General features: G+C 42.0%; 1 protein-coding gene across 8 annotated transcripts in view; it reads right to left on the bottom strand.

Annotated features, from left to right (window-relative positions):
* Positions 1-15894, bottom strand: part of PDE4DIP (phosphodiesterase 4D interacting protein) — a 273714-nt gene that overhangs the window by 14994 nt on the left and 242826 nt on the right. For 7 of the 8 annotated variants that reach the window (XM_069090199.1, XM_069090202.1, XM_069090200.1 and 4 more), the window contains 7 exons: positions 13817-13948; positions 11472-11591; positions 9886-10075; positions 8161-8285; positions 5759-5995; positions 1194-1310; positions 195-421 (listed from right to left, as the gene is read on the bottom strand). In XM_069090199.1, the coding sequence (XP_068946300.1) occupies positions 195-421; positions 1194-1310; positions 5759-5995; positions 8161-8285; positions 9886-10075; positions 11472-11591; positions 13817-13948 (1148 nt within the window). The remainder of the gene's footprint in view (positions 1-194; positions 422-1193; positions 1311-5758; positions 5996-8160; positions 8286-9885; positions 10076-11471; positions 11592-13816; positions 13949-15894) is intronic. The other variant, XM_069090201.1, reaches the window with a different exon arrangement.

Below are 15894 nucleotides of genomic sequence, written 5' to 3' on the forward strand. Positions count from 1 at the left end.
ATGCTCCAAACAGGAGCTAGAAAGGAAATGGTCTGATATTGAGGCAGCTGAACCAAGGAATGACTAAGAGAAGACAGAGGGATCAGCAGATATCAGGAAGCCTGGAGGAAAAGAAGAAATGTTGGGGAATGAGAGAGAAGGAGAACGCAGAGGTGAGAAGAAAGGGATGAGAAAAGAATCAATGATCTGATTACCTCAGTGCCTTGTGCTTCCAGGACAGGTGAGTTGAGAGTAACCTGCATGAGAGACATCATCTTATGCACCAGGACTTTTCCTTCCAGGATCTGCTGCTTCAGGGCACTATAGTCATCTATGTGGCCAATCATATGGCGACCGTTCTTGTTGGCAAATGAACCATCAGGAGCATCCCCCTCCAGCACGGGAGGGATCTTCCTTCCAGGGGACACATCTAAACCCAATTCTGAAAACCACAATAAAGCACAAGTCAAAGCTTAGCCATGTTAATCATCCCTCTGTAATCACTCAATGCTTTAGTTTAAGAGATCAGAAAACCAACAGGGAAAGAAGATGGCATCTGGAAAGATAAATCTCTGGGAAATTTTTCTCATCTTGTTGACATCTGCTTTTTCAATTCTTTATAGTGATATCAGGTAGTCAGATATAATTATAATTGGTAAATAAAAGGAATGAAAGAAAAATAAATGTAAAATACAGTTTGTGTTCAGAAAAAGCAAAAATAAAGGAATCCTGATTACTTTATGTTCTCCTACAAATGGAGAGGCAGTGTGGAATAGTGATTAGAAGGCTAGTATTGGAATCCAGACGACCTGGTGAAATCCTGCTTCTGACACATAATAGCTATGTGACCCTAGACAAGTAATGTAACCTCTAGGTACCTCAAATAACTCTCCAAGAATTACAGACAAATTGCTGATCTACATCAATGAAGGAAGTTTCTACATCAATGGTGGTCCAGATGGGAAAAAAAATTAGGAAAACATGCAGGGGGCGGAGGATTTCTGGTAATACTGAAGAGGAGGCATAGATAGGAAACAAAATTTTAATGGTGGGAAATCCTTAACAGGGAGTGTATCAGGCAGTAACAATGACAGGTAGAAGAGCATAAGAGTAAACCACAGTGGAGGCAATCTGCACACAGCTAGTCAGGCTATGACCACGTCCACATTATTCCTACTAGCTATCGCAATTCTATTCAGTTGTCATATTTTTACCTTTTGTTTTCTGGAAGGGGGAGGTCTCTGGGTCAAGAGCACTGGATGTAGCTGTGGAGAAGACTGAATTTGGAACATTCATACCAACATCCCGAACTGGAGGAGAAGAGATTGGATCTGCACCAAAAAGACAACCATAGCCATCAGCATTTCCAGATAACCGTTTGCAAATCTAGTCTTTGCCTCCTAAACCAGCATACCTCAGTAAAAATCACACAGTTTATACACACACGTGTGCATTTGTGACCAACACACACACACACACACATACTCTCGATCTAGAGATATACATACATAGACACATGTGTGCATACGTATATGTATATTTTTAAAGGTCTCCTACTTCATTGTAATAAAAAATTGCTTTATGTTTTATGGACCTGTCAGATTCTTGTGAAAGGCTGTTTTAGAGGAGTCCCAAGACTAGAATCTAATTGTTCTTTTCTTTAAAAAGAAGACTTTCTGATATTTCAAAAGAACTTTGTAGAAAAACAACTGCTAGACAAAGATATGGGGAATGAAAGCCCATTCTACTCACCAAATCTGGCATGAAAACTTCCTAGCATGTAAAGAGTATTAATGTATACATACATGCATGCATGTATACATACATACACACATGTATATCATATATGAATGAATGAATGAAAAAGAATGGGGGAAAAGTATATGGAAATAAGAGACTCCTATTGGAGAGAGAGCATGAAAGAAAGACCTTCAGAGATATGTAACAAAGGGAACAGAGAGCAATTTGCTGGCATTGAAATAGAGTGAAGTCCAGTCTCCTACAAAGGCTCTTTGTGATGTGTAAGCCAGAACAGAAATAAGCAAGAGAATGAACATGAGACCTCACTACTTCCTGGAAGACAAGGAAAAGGGGAATGAGTGCACAGGAGACAAGAGGGCAGAATCAAACGTGACGAGTCATGTCTTCCCAAGAGAAAAAATACAACATTAAGGGGAAATCAGGGAACAGATCCTCTGAGAGCTGAGATCCTGACAGTCCTGTAAAGACAGTGGGGCAAGCATGGAAAATAGTAGCAAAATGTGACCTAGGAAAATTGGAATAAAATTTTAGAAAGTCAGCAGTAGAGAATTTTGAAAGGAATTTTTCCCATTATAAGAATAAGGCTGAGCTTATGACCTCTGTGCCATCTGCAGCTCTGGGGCTTATATTAGCCAGAACATCTCTATATAGGCAGGGGACTTGGGTGTAATGAGGATGGTCAGGACTCCAGTGCTGAAGCTTATGTGGAGCTGAGCTGGGCTCCCCAGACACTTTCAACGACACATGTGCTCAGTGCTGAAGGATTTCAAAGTTCTGGTCCTCATGAAGGCATCAGGAGGAGAGGGGCTAAATCCAAGAAGATGAGCCAGTGAGTGTGGAAGAGTAGACCTTAAAAGGAGTGAGTACACTATGGTACTTTTTCCCCATTTGCTGAACTTGGGGGAACTCTATGGAAGGCCCCTCTCTCTTAGACTTATGGGGTGGTGGTAGTGGGGGAAGTGGTTATGATAGCTGCTTGAACATGGCAAACCTGAGCCTGGACACCAGTCCTCCGCCTGATGCTTGAACAGTGATCCTGAGATGGTCATTTTTAGTTTTAAAAACAACTTCATGAATTAGAGTCTAGGATTTCCTGGACTCTTCAGTTGGAGCTAACTAGTAGCAAAAGGAATTTCTACATTTACAGTCTTCTCAACAAAGATGCCTACTGCTGTGTTCTATCTGGTCAAAATATAAGGACCCTGAGGGAGTTGTTTGGTGAGTGCAGAGTCAAGGTGAAGATAAAATACCTACTCAACAGTCTGGGTTTTAATGTTTTAAGTATCCTGCCCCTGGGATACTCTAAATGAAGAACAGCATAGGACTCAGTAAGCACAGATGATTCAGGATGGTCAAGTAGGAGAGAGGAAGGATCCCTCCTGGAGGAAGCTCAAATGAACCAAAGGTCCCCACTTGGAGAATTCTCACTCCACAACGTTAGCTTAAGGATCTTGATTCCCAAATGGCTTTTGTTTGGTGGCCACTTAAGGTCAAAAGCAAGCTGTGAAATCTAAATATCTGAAGTACAATTAAATAATTAAATTCAAGTAGCTTTTCTTGAGCATGAATTATGTGGAATGAATGTACAGTGTCAGAACTTGAGGGGTATCTAAAGAGCTAAAAGCCATTGTCCATTTCCTCATGGAATTTATAATCTAGTAGGGGAGTAAGGATAAGACATAAACTCAAATGAATAGAATATAGAGTATATAAAAGAACCACAATGTAATACCAGATTCAAAGGAGGGAGGACTCACTTCTGTGAAAACATTTCATGAAGGAAAGCAGAATTTTAGGTCCTGTAGGAGACACAAACTTCATGAATTTTTAATAAATCCCTGTCCTCAAAGAGTTTACCTTAGAAAATAGAAGTGTCGAGGTAGCCAGGTGGCACAGTGAATAGATCAGCCCTGGAGTCAGGAGGACTTGAGTATAAATCCGGCCTCAGACACTTAACATAAAAACTAGCCATGTGACCTTGGGCAAGTCACTTAACCTCAATTGCCCTCCAAAAAAAAAGAAAAAAATAAAACAGAAGTGTCTTATTTATATGAAAATAAAGACAAAAAATAAAGAATATGTTGCTATTTTTTGAAAAATGTTTTAGATATAACCTCTTTGAATTTATAGGTTATGAAGTCAGGTTTTAATTTTTGTCAATGTATGCTTATGAGTCTTTTGTTTTAAGCATTTCTTTTGTAGAAGTGGAAATAAATTGCTATCCTGTACCTTACCTACCTTGGACCTTGAACACTGTTCTTCGTCCTTTTGGCTAGACCCTTGACATAAATCAAATCTAAGCTTTAAAGTGATGTACTCTGGGATAGGGGACACAGAGAGCCAAAGGCAACAAGAGCTTGACCCCTCTCTTTAGAGGCCAGACTTCCCTCAGGACTACCCTTGGAACCTTGGGGTTCCTTATACTGGCAGAAGATGGCCCTAATCCCTCCAGAAAAGTAACTGGTCTGTTGTTTTATTGGAAAGTAAAGATGCTTATGAGCAGAAGGTAAGAGGTTGAATGGCCTCTATTTCTTTGGCCATGCAAACTTCACATAAGACTGCACTGATATCCAAAGAATCTCCATGTTTTTCTGGATCCTAGCTTATTTGATGATTCTGGACAATTACTACAAGCCCCTCTCTTGCTTTTTTAAAATGACCTCTCTGAAAAGGACCTACTTGTACAAAAATATTTATAGCATCTCTTTGTGGTGGCGAAAAATTGGAAAGTGAGGGGATGCCCATCAACTGGGGAATGGCTGAACAAGTTGTGGTCTATGATTGTGACAGAATACTATTATGCTATAAGAAATGTTAAGCAGGTAGATTTCAGAAAAACTGGGAAGAATTACATGAACTAATGCAAACTGAAGAAATAGGAACCAGGAGAACATTGTACATTGTAACAGCAGTATTGTATGATGATCAACTGTGAATGATTTAGCTGTTCTCAGCAATACAAAGATCCAAGACAATTCCAAGGGACTCATGATGAAAAGTGCTATACACTTCCAGAGAAAGAATTGATGGAGTCTGAATGCAGATCAAAGCTTACTATTTTTCATTTTATTTTTTTCATAGGTTTTTTTTTTGGTCTGTGTTTTCTTTCATGACTAATAATGAAATGTTTTACATGATAGCACATGTATAACCTATATCAGATTGCTTATCACCTCAGGGAGGGGGAAAGAGAAGGAGGAAGGGAGGAAATTTAGAACTCAAAATTTTTAAATACGAATGTTAAAAATTGTTTTCATGTAAAATTGGAAAAAAAAATTTAAAAAATAAAATGACCTCTCTGGCAAAAGAAAACTATTTAGGACTCAACCTAGATTTAAACTCCTTCCCCCTAGATTAAATCAGAGCCTGACACATTGGTGTAGTGGGAAAACCATGAATTTGGAATCGTCATTGTTGTTCAGTCATTTTCAGTCATGTCCAACTCTTCATGATCCCATTTGGGATTTTCTTGCAAAGATACTAGAGTGGTTTGCCATTTCCTTCTCCAGCTCATTTTACAGATGAGGAAACTGAGACAAACAGGGTTAAGTGACTTGCCCACAATCCCACAGCTAGTTAATCCTGATGCTACCACTTACTAGTTGGAGACTGATCTTGTAAAATTCACTGTTCTTCTAACCTTAGTTTCCTCACCTGTAAAATATATAATACTGGTCTGCCTACTTTATAATGATAAGAATATTGTCTTGAGTATCAAATAATTATAATATTATATTAGTGCTGACTCTGTTCTAGGCACTGTGCTAAGCACTTTACAATGATAATCTCATTTGAGCTTCACAACAACCAACCCTGGGAGAGAGGGGCTATTATTTTCTCCGTTATCCCCATTTTACAGTTGAGGAAGTTGAGGATGGAATCTTTCACATGAATGGTAATGAATGATGGATGATGATGTCATCTATAGACCTTAAGGGTTTTTCAAAGTAAGATTCTCTCAACCCCACCCTATCCCCAACTCTTCACCCCCATGTCTATGTGAGGCTGTTTTTCCTACCTTGGAAGAACTGCCACTTGTTCTCAGGGCTAGTGGCTGGGAAACCCTGGGTCATGCAGGAAGAGCTGAGGGTGGCTTTCCCAGGACTGCCCTCCAGCTGCTGCCCCAGCTGTTGCCCCAGGGAATTGTTCACTTGGATGCTGTATTCCAGCTGACTTCGAAAAGCCCGAATCTCTGCCACAAGGGTACTAAAGTCACTGCTCAGAGGCCCTTGACGAAAGCTGTCCCAGTTGTAAGCTGAAAGATCGAGGGACAATTTGGTGGCATTGTTTGGGAACTTCCTGTGGAGTCACTCTCTCCTGAGAGAACTCCTCACATTCCCCCACCCTTCTAGGGTGACTCCCTTTTTCCTACTTTGCCATCTCTGCCAATGTTGGCCCCAGTCTCTGAAGGCTTGAAATCTTGGCATCCCCTTTACATCCATCATTCCTCTCCTTCCCTTCTTATATGCAAGTTATCATTAAGTGTTATTCATTATTTTCCCTTTAAGATGTCTCATTTCTACCCCTTCTTTTGAACTACAAGCATTCTGAGCTCATATTGGTCTGGTCAGCCACAGCTGGACACACTGGCACTTGACTCTAACATAGTGATGTCATTTTGGTCCTCTTCAGGCAGGAAGGACAACAACCAACCAACTAATTGCTGCTTTTGTCCAGGAGCTCATCATCCCCTTCCCACATTACCTGCCTCCTTCAGTTCCTCTCCCCTACAACTAATTCTACCCTTTGATGTCAAGAATACAAAGTCTAAACCCTCTTTCAAATTACAGCTTCATAGATAAAGAAAGCCATAATGCACCCTGCCCCCAACCCCAGTCTTCTCTAGGCTAAATGTCCTCAACTCACACCACGCAAATTTTCATCTGTTGCCTGTTGTCCTTCCCTGTCAATTGTCTCCTCCAAATCTTACCTTGTCCATTAAGACCTAGCTCTTCTCATCATCTTTGTCATATACCTTCTCTAACTTCCTGTTCTTATTTTCCTATTGTAAAATGAATAAGTGAGACTAAGTCATCTCTAAACACACTTCTTTCACTATCTTCCTTCTCTAATCCATCTTCACTTAAAAAAAATATTCAGATTTGTGATTTTATTCGTACAGGGAACTCCCAATGCGAATCTGTAACTTAGCATTTTAGACAAGCACTCATGGTCACATAGCTTGTAAATATTAGGAGAATTTGAACTCAGATCTTCCTGGCTCCACCACATCACAAAATAGATAAGATTATTTGGGGGAGAAGACACTAGCAGCTCAGGGGGGATCTAGAAGCCTTCATATGTGCATAAACTGAGCCTTGAAGGAAACTTAGGATTCTAAAAGGGAGAGTTGGGCAGGGAATGCACACCAGGCATAGGGGACAGCCATGGTAAAGGCACAGAGATGGGAGGTGGAGCATGATGTCTGAGGAACAGTAAGTAATAAGGCCACATGCAATGTTGTCTCATATTAACATTCTTTCAACTAAACCCCTACACCTTTTTCATGTGAAATGTTCTCAAGGCAGGTCTTTCTTCACCTTATATTGAAACAATTTTTTTAACCTAAATCTAGAGCTTTAACTTATCCTCATTATTTTTTTTTAATCACAGCCCCTGCTGTGTGGCATACTGCCCCTTTTCGAGCATCTTGTGGGTAATCCTTAGTCTTTTTGTTAAAGTATATTTTATTTTATCCCCAATTACATGTTAAAACAATTTTTAAATGCATTTTAAGGTTTTGAGTTCCAAATTCTATCCCTCCCCCTCTCTGAGACAATAAGCAAACAGATTCTCTATCCAATTGTCTTGTTGAAAGTCACAGATATTTTATTTGCCTAGTGTCAGTCAGTTTATGTTTAGAAAGCCTCCCCCCCCCATAGAAAACACATTCCACTATAATTTGGAAATTATCTGTGCAATGGATAGAGAAGATTCCTCCAGCTTTCCTGGGCTCTGGACCAAACCACCAGGTAGGTGTTAACAAGGAAGATGAGCTGCAGGGTTTGGGCTACTGGGTTGGATGTGCATATCATGAATATTTGAAACCTGCTAACTGTGAAAGCAGGAATCCAGAAGTTGTTTTGTACTTGAAGGCCATGCAACTGGATTTCTTTAAAAATCCAGTCTATAACTTGGGCATTTCAATAATTCACACTGACCTTTGTCTTAAGTAACCTGAACAGATAAGGTTTAACTGTGCTATTGTCTTATTGTCAAAGCTGCCCCAATCATACCATAGACAGCTCATCCCTGGGATTTGTGTCTGAAAAGGTCTCTCATCTTGTCCTTCTCTCTTCCCCCAAACCCCAGCCCATCTTTCATGGTTCCTCTCCGCAAAGGAAGGCTATATGTCTGTGGAAGATGGAGTTCCCAGGCAGAGAGCTGGGTCAGGAGGCAGCTGGGGAGGAAGCCGCTTACCCTTCAGCATCTGCTGCGAGCTCCCGTACAGTTTTTCATAGACCTGCAGCTCAGACTGGAGGGACTTGAAGAGTCTCTGGTTCTCCTCACACTGCTGTTCTAAGAGGATCATTTTGTGCTGTAGCCTACCAGGAAAAAAAGCAAAGGTAAGGAACACCTGGGATTCTACAGGGCAACAGACCCATGAGGGCAGCTTCACTGTGACCTAGCGATACTCTCTACAGGGAGGTGCCTTAGACTGGGGTAGGGCACAAGGGGAACACCTACCATGAAGGCTTTCTGTGTTAGAGCAAGAAAGACTGTGTATCACAGAAGAGATTAATAAGTTCTGAATAGAATTGTATTTACTGGTGCAGGTAGGTGGTGCAGTAGATAGAGCACTGGACCTGGAATCTGAAAGACCCAGATTCGAATCCTGACTCAGTTACTTCATAACTGTTTGATCCTGGGCAAGTCACATAACCTCCTCACTTGTAAAATGGGAATGATAATCAGAACACTTGCCCCTCAGAGTTGTTATGAGGGTCAAATGAGATAATAATTGTAAAGCTTCTGGCACAGTACCTGACCCACAGTAAGTGCTAGATAAATGTTAGCTATCATCATCATCTCATTTGATATTCACAAAAATCCTGAGAAATTGGCTACAAATGAAATTGAGATCGAGTGAACTGAAATGACTTGCCCAGGGTCACATAGCTAATAAGCATCTAAGGCAAGATCTGGACTCAGGTCTTTCTGACTCCAGGTTGCTCCAAGACTCCTATCTACTGTGCCACCCTGCTCCCCAATTTGTTGTTCAGTCATGTCTAATTCTTTGTGACCTCATTTGTGGTGTTCTTGGCAAAGATACTGGAGTGGTTCGCCGTTTCCTTCCCAATTCACTTTACAGATGAGGAAACTGAGGTTTAAGTGACTTGCCCAGGGTCACACAGCTAGGCTGGATTTGAACTCAGGTCTTTTGGACTCTATCCATTGTGCCACCAGCTGCCTCTCACCAGTCATATATTGAAAGAAAGCAGGGTTTCTCCAGAGGGTCTCTCATGTACTTAAGGCAGGGGTCTGCTGATAAATGTTTAACCAACTGAAAAAAAAAGGTCCACAACAGACTTTTAAGTTTAATATGCATTATTAACATTTTCTCCATCATTTTCTTAAGTCTAGACCAGGGCTTCTTAAACTTTCCATTCACAAGGCCTTTTCAAGTTTCAGCAGCATTGTTGGCAGTTCTGTGGCCTGAGGGCACAGGCAGTTCAAAGGTCACAAACTTTGTGTCCAGAACCAAGGCTGGTGACACTGCCAGAGACGCTTTGGATTCAGTAAGTGTTTGATTTGTCATTTTTGGTCATTGTACGTTCAGAAATCTTTTACCATTGCCAAATTTTTCAAGACTCCACGTAGGGTCTCAACCCACAGTTTAAGAAGCGCTGGTCTAGACAGTGAATGAAACACTCAGTCAAGCCCTGATTTGTAGCATTAGCTGATTTCTGAGGTGTAAATGCTCATGCTGAAGACTGACCAGCTGGATCCCTGAGTGGTCCTGATGGCTCCCAGCACACTCCTCACTTAAGGTTAGTTACACAGGGAGTCAGGAACAGAGGCAGAGACAGAAGCTCTGTGTCCCAATGGGCCCCCTAAGGCCTGTTGGCCCCCCAAGGCCTGCCTCTCCAGTCCTATAGGAAGAGTGAAGCAGAGAGCCGCCCTGGCCCCAGACAGGCCACTAACCTGTTGTTCTTCTCCTGGAGGGAGAGCCGCTCCTCTCGGAACTGCAGGATCTCCTGCTGCCTCTCCTTCAGGTCTTCGGCCGCCTGCCGCTGCTCGGCCTTCTGCCTCTCCAACTCTATCTCTAGCTCTTGAAGTCTGGCCCGGGAGGCCAGCAGAGCCTCCCTCAGACACTCCAGCTCCCTAGAATGCTCTGATGGGGCAGAGAAGGAGGATTTGGGTTTCTGAAGCACCGAGGTGCCCAGACCCCTTGGGGGGAACTCCCAAACCCCAGCAGGGAAGAAGCAAGCCCTGCCACAAGAGACTTGGCAAACTGAGATAAGGGGAAGGTGGAGGGAGGCACCATATGCCTGCAGGTGGCCATCAGGAGTGGGACAGCGGAGAGCAAGTTTACCGTGCTTTAGTAGCCTTGGTATGACTTAAAAACAGAGGAGCACCTGGGCGCTCAGTGTAGTCTCCTGGCACACGAAAGCTATGTCTACTCTCCACGAAAGTTTTCTTTACAATGTGCTTGAGACAACACACTGAAAAGGCTAGTAGTGAAAATGTTCAGTAGTCTCAGTTGTCTGACTCTCAGTGACCCTGTTGGGGTTTTCTTAGCAATGCTGCTGGAGTGGTTCGCCATTTCCTTCTCCAGCTTGTTTTACAGGTGAGGAAACTGAGGCAAATGGGGATAAGTGACTTGCCCAGGGTCACTCAGCTGGTAAATGTCTGAGGCGAGATTTGAACTCAGATCTTCCTAATGTAATAGGCTCCAGATACAACATTCAATACAGCTCCTAAATGAAGCCAGATAATAATGATAGTACTAGCTTGTATTTATATATACCCTTTGGGCACAATCACATTTGAGGCAGCTGGGTAGCCTGATGGGTAGCATGCTGGATTTAAGAGTCAGGAAGACCTGAATTCAAATCCTACCCCACTTAACTGCTTTCAGTCTCAATTTCATCTATAAGTCATAGGGTTGTCATAAGTATCAAGAGATACAATAACTTCCTCTTTATGATGGGTAGAGAAGTAGAGAGAAGAAGGAAATTCAGAACTGAAAATAATTTTTTAATTTAATAAAAAATGATAAAAGAGAAATAAGAGTTAAAGTGTGTGTGTGTTTTTTTTTTTAGCAAACCTTAAAGTGCTATATAAATGTGACTATTATTAAATATTTGATACAACAATGCTAAATGGTGGGTAGGGCAAGTATTAATTATATTAATTTTGCAAATGAAAATAAAAATTTAAGGTTCAGAGAGAAAAAAATTTGTCCGTGGTCATACAGGTAGGGAATGACAAAATCAGGGCTTGAACCTGAGCTTTCTGTTGCTAAGTCTGGTTGTTTTTCCTACCATGCACATGCTGCTTCTCCCTAACCCAGAGCCCACCCAAGGCAGCTTGAGCAGGGCTGTGGCACCTGGAATGCTGACTTATGTGACCTCCTAGAACCCATGAACCTTCTGTCATGCAAGAAGCAGTCAGTCCAAATCCAAAGTCTCCCTGAGAATGCTGAGCAACATAGAACCATGGAAGCAGCCTCAGAATTGCCCTCCCAGATGGGCGGAGGCCAGAGACTGGGATCCTGGCCCTCTTACCTTTGGAGAGGTGACTCAGCTGCGCCTGCAGGTTTTGGTTTTCTTCCCGAAGGATTCTGTTCTCATTGCAGAGCTGGGACATGGACTCCAGACCTGACATGTAAATGCTAGAGGAGGAGCCTGTTAAGCATTGGACAGACATTGGACAGGTGAGTTATACACACATCTGGAGTAGCATCTGGATTGACTGAATGACATGCTCATTCCTGATCCCCAGTGGTTCCAACCCACCACAGCAGAAGTCTTCCCAACTCCACTTTTTTTTGCTAGGGTATTTGTCTGGTAGATCCGGGGAATTCTATAAACCAAATATACCTAGATATTTAGGGAGCCATTGGACAAAGCTTCCCATACTGTCCTTGCTGGTGGGATAGAGAGGGGTGGGGTGGATGAGAGCAGTGATAGATAGATTCCAAATGGATAGAATGTCTGAGCCAAAGTGTAGAGATATATAGCAGCCTGGAAGGAAGTCTCCAGGAGAGAACTCCAGGGATCTGCCCTTGGCTCTGGGGCATTTAGCGTCTTCGTATATGACCTGGATTGCTATTGCACCAATAAATGGTGTGTTTATCTAATGTGCAGAAGGCTCAAAGGTAAGATGGATAGGTCACAAGTAGGATGACAAGAGTCAGGGTTCAAGGAAAGGGAAGAGAGAACAAGCATTTCTTTTTCTTAAGTGCCTACTATGTGCCAGGCATTAGACTGAGAGTTTTACACATGTCATCTCATTTGAGCTACACCACAACCCTAGGAAGTAGGTCCTGATTATGAAAGACTAGAATGGTAATTCAAAATCTAACCAAATGAAATTTAATATAGATGAATGTAAACTCTTACTTTGAGATTTAAAAAATCAATGGGATGGAGAAGCCATGAGTAGACAAGTTAATATAGTTTGAAGAGCTACAAGTTTAATATGAATCAATGGTGTGACGTGACAGTTAAAAAACTAATGTGATTTTTAGCTCCTCAGTGACCTTTCAAAAAAGATAGGTCTAATGATGCATACAGAGAAAAACAATGGATGGAGTGGATGCCGCTGTCTTGTCCATATTGAAGTAGGTAATTGCCCATGCTATGACATGTTATGAATGGGCAGTCCACTGATTCTCATCCAAATGTTTTGGACAGGCACTGTAAATGGGCAATAAACGGGCCTGCCATTGAATGTGAGGAAGAGAGAACACTGGCTCATGGTTTTTTTTTTTTTTTCAGGTGGAGGCAATCAGGGTTAAATTACTTGCCCACAGTTGCAAGCTAATAAGTGCCTAAGTGCAGATTTGAATTCAAGTCCTCCTGACTCCAGGGTCAGTGCTTCATTTACTGTACTGCACTGGACGAAGCTTCTCATGCTATCCTTGTGGATGGGATAGAGAGGGGTGAGACAGATGAAACTATAGGTCGGTAGATTCCAAATGGGATTGCATGACTGGACTCCAGTCCATTCTCTGGACTCCAACTGACCCTTGGGCCACATTTGAGAAGCTGGTACAGAGCATTCAATGATCCTCAGCTGTGTACCTCCCAAGGCACTCCAGCTCTGATTTGCTGATTTCCATGGTGTAAAGGCTCACACTGTATATTTAATAATTGGCTCTCTCAAGCTTGTACAAGCTGGCTCCAGCTTACTCCTACATAGAAGTGATTGGACAATACAGAGATGTAATATAAAGAAAGATTATGGCAGGGAAATAGCAGGTGATGAGTCAGTAGATAGATGAGGGACAGGGAACGGGTGGTGGTGGGTGGGAGGTCATCTTAGAACACACCTGTTCTAGCCAGCCAAGAGGACTTTAGCACAGTGGAGAGAATGGAATGAATAATAATTATAACACCAAAGAAACAAACAAAACACCCACCCTGGAGGTCCAAAGGCCTGAACTCTGGTGCTGACACAGTTCCCTTATTTGTAAAATGGGAACAGCAATATCCATCCTGCCTATTTCATGAGGTTGTTGTGAAGACGATGGACATGAGATAATCAATTACAAGTCAGGAGACAGGTTTTAGTCTTGGGTCTTTCACTTATTGGGAATATCACCTTATAAAATTCACCTAACCTTTCTGAATGCCAAGCTTCTTTACCTATCAAATAAGGGGGTCTGAAAAAAACCTGATTTTTCTGGTCTCTTCCAGTTCTATGATTGATTCTATGTCATAGGAGAGCTGTGAAGACTGTAAAGCATTATACAAATATGAATAATTATCTTCATCAGGAAAAAGTCCTAAAAAGACAAGCCCTGTGCCTTCCTCCCCACATCTTCAGAGATCAAGCCCTGTACTCCCTGTGTTATAAGAAAGGCCCAGAATTTGAATGGACCTGAACTGATTTGGATTTTTCTTACCACCAGCCCTTGTGGCAGAGGAGAGCCTGTCCTCCAGCTGTTCTCGAAGCCGGTCATTAATGCAGATGGATTCCTCAAGGCGCTGGCGGAGGTTCCGGATCTCCCTGAGATGTTCCTCCAGCAAATCAGCCCCTGTGATTGTCCCACCAGGGTACAGAAATAGAAGTTGAGAGGGAACTCAACAGGAAAATGAAGGGCAGTCTGAGTACCTGTCAGTCAGTCAGTCAAGATGCATTTACTAAGTACTGACTGTATGCCAAGAACCTGTCCATGCTAAGTCCTGGGGGGCTCAGGCAATTTATAATACCCATCACCCACCTCCTGCCATGATTTAAACTATCCTGCTCCCACTCCTATGGAGTCTTAGACAACCAAAATGAATTATCTCTAGGGATTTAGATCTGTGGAAGAAGAAGGAAGTTAGACACAGGGCAAGAATGGAACAAACACTCAAAAAAGGGTCCTGAAGGCTGTCGAGAAGCTCCCAGAAAACCTTTAGCCCATTTCCTGGTCTTGAGGCAAAGTTTCTGGTTTGAGAACAATGATGGGACTACATACCCCCTAACATTTTTACAATAAATATTCACTGAGTTGAATTTTTCCAGTAATTTGAATGAAAGCATAGATGTCATGATTACCAAATTTGCAGATGGGTACAAATTTCCCAGATGAATTGTGGCCTTTCCCCTCTTCTGACATGTAAATGCTTGTGTTGGGTGAAAGATGAAATGCTCACACTGAAAATATAATAATTGGTAGAGCCGGCTTCTGCTAATAATAAGGTCATAAATTACAACTCTAGCTAATAGAATTGGAATCCAAGAGTCTCCAGAGGTTGGAACAATGAACTAAATCCAATAAAAGGCAACTTTAGTAAAGACACGTGTAAAGTCCTACACTTGTGTTACAAAATCTTAACAGCACACATAAGGGAGAGGGAGCTATTCTGGCTAGAAAATAGTGTGAGTGATAAAGACCCAGGAGGGTTTAATGGATTGCAAGCAATATGTGTGACTTAGGCTACTGGGTATTAAGAACGAGGAAGGAGGTGATTTGATTATGAGCAGCCTTAATCAGAGCAAATCTGGAGTTTTGTGTTTAGCAATCACATCCAGAGGAAGGCAGTCAGAATGGTGAGAGGATTTAAAACTATGCCCTAAGAGCATCAACTGAAGGGACCGAGGATGATTAGCCTGAAGGAGAGAAGATGGGGGAGGGGAGGAGGACTAAGAGATGGTCATGGTCTTAAAATATGGAAAGTACTCTCTTATAAAAAAGATATTAGACTTAATCTGCTTGAGCCTGGATGCCAGAATTAAGTAGAAGTTACAAGGAGGCAGATTTGGGCTCAATATATAGGGATTAGACTTCTTAATAGTTGACTTGAAGTAGAATTGACTGATTTTGGAAGTAGTGAGTTTTCCCCTCATTGGACACCTTTGTTCAGATGACCACTTGCTGGAATTTTGTAAAGATAATTTATATTTTGAAGGGAAGTTTAACTATGAGGTTCTAAGATTCTATGGATAGAACTTTTGCTGTTGTTGAGTTGCTTTGGTCTTGTCCAACCCTATTTGGGGTTGGCAGAGATACTGGAGTGGTTTGCCATTTCCTTCTTCAGTTCACTTTATAGATGAGGCACTGAGGTGAACAGGGTTAAATGACTTGCCTAGAGTCACACAGCTAGTAAGTGTCTGAGGCCAGATTTGAATTCAGGAAGATGAGTCTTCTTGACTCCAAGCCCAGTACTCTGTCCACTGTGCAACCTAGCAGCTCCAATTGTGTGTGCGTTGGGGGTATGAATGGAACTTGGAACTTACACATACTTATTGAACAAGTTAGGCTGGGATTTCAGGTAGTAGGGGAAAGCCTATGAGTTCCATTTGTGAAAAAGAAGAAGAAGAAGAAGAAGAAGAAGAAGAAGAAGAAGAAGAAGAAGAAGAAGAAGAAGAAGAAGAAGAAGAAGAAGAAGAAGAAGGAGAAGGAGAAGGAGAAGGAGAAGGAGAAGGAGAAGGAGAAGGAGAAGGAGAAGGAGAAGGAGAAGGAGAAGGAGAAGGAGAAGGAGAAGGAGAAGGAGT

Source organism: Petaurus breviceps, unplaced genomic scaffold, assembly GCF_028583685.1.
Source record: "Petaurus breviceps papuanus isolate PSGF00001 unplaced genomic scaffold, PetGlider_PUasm1.0 186, whole genome shotgun sequence".
Classification (NCBI taxonomy): Eukaryota; Metazoa; Chordata; class Mammalia; order Diprotodontia; family Petauridae; genus Petaurus; species Petaurus breviceps.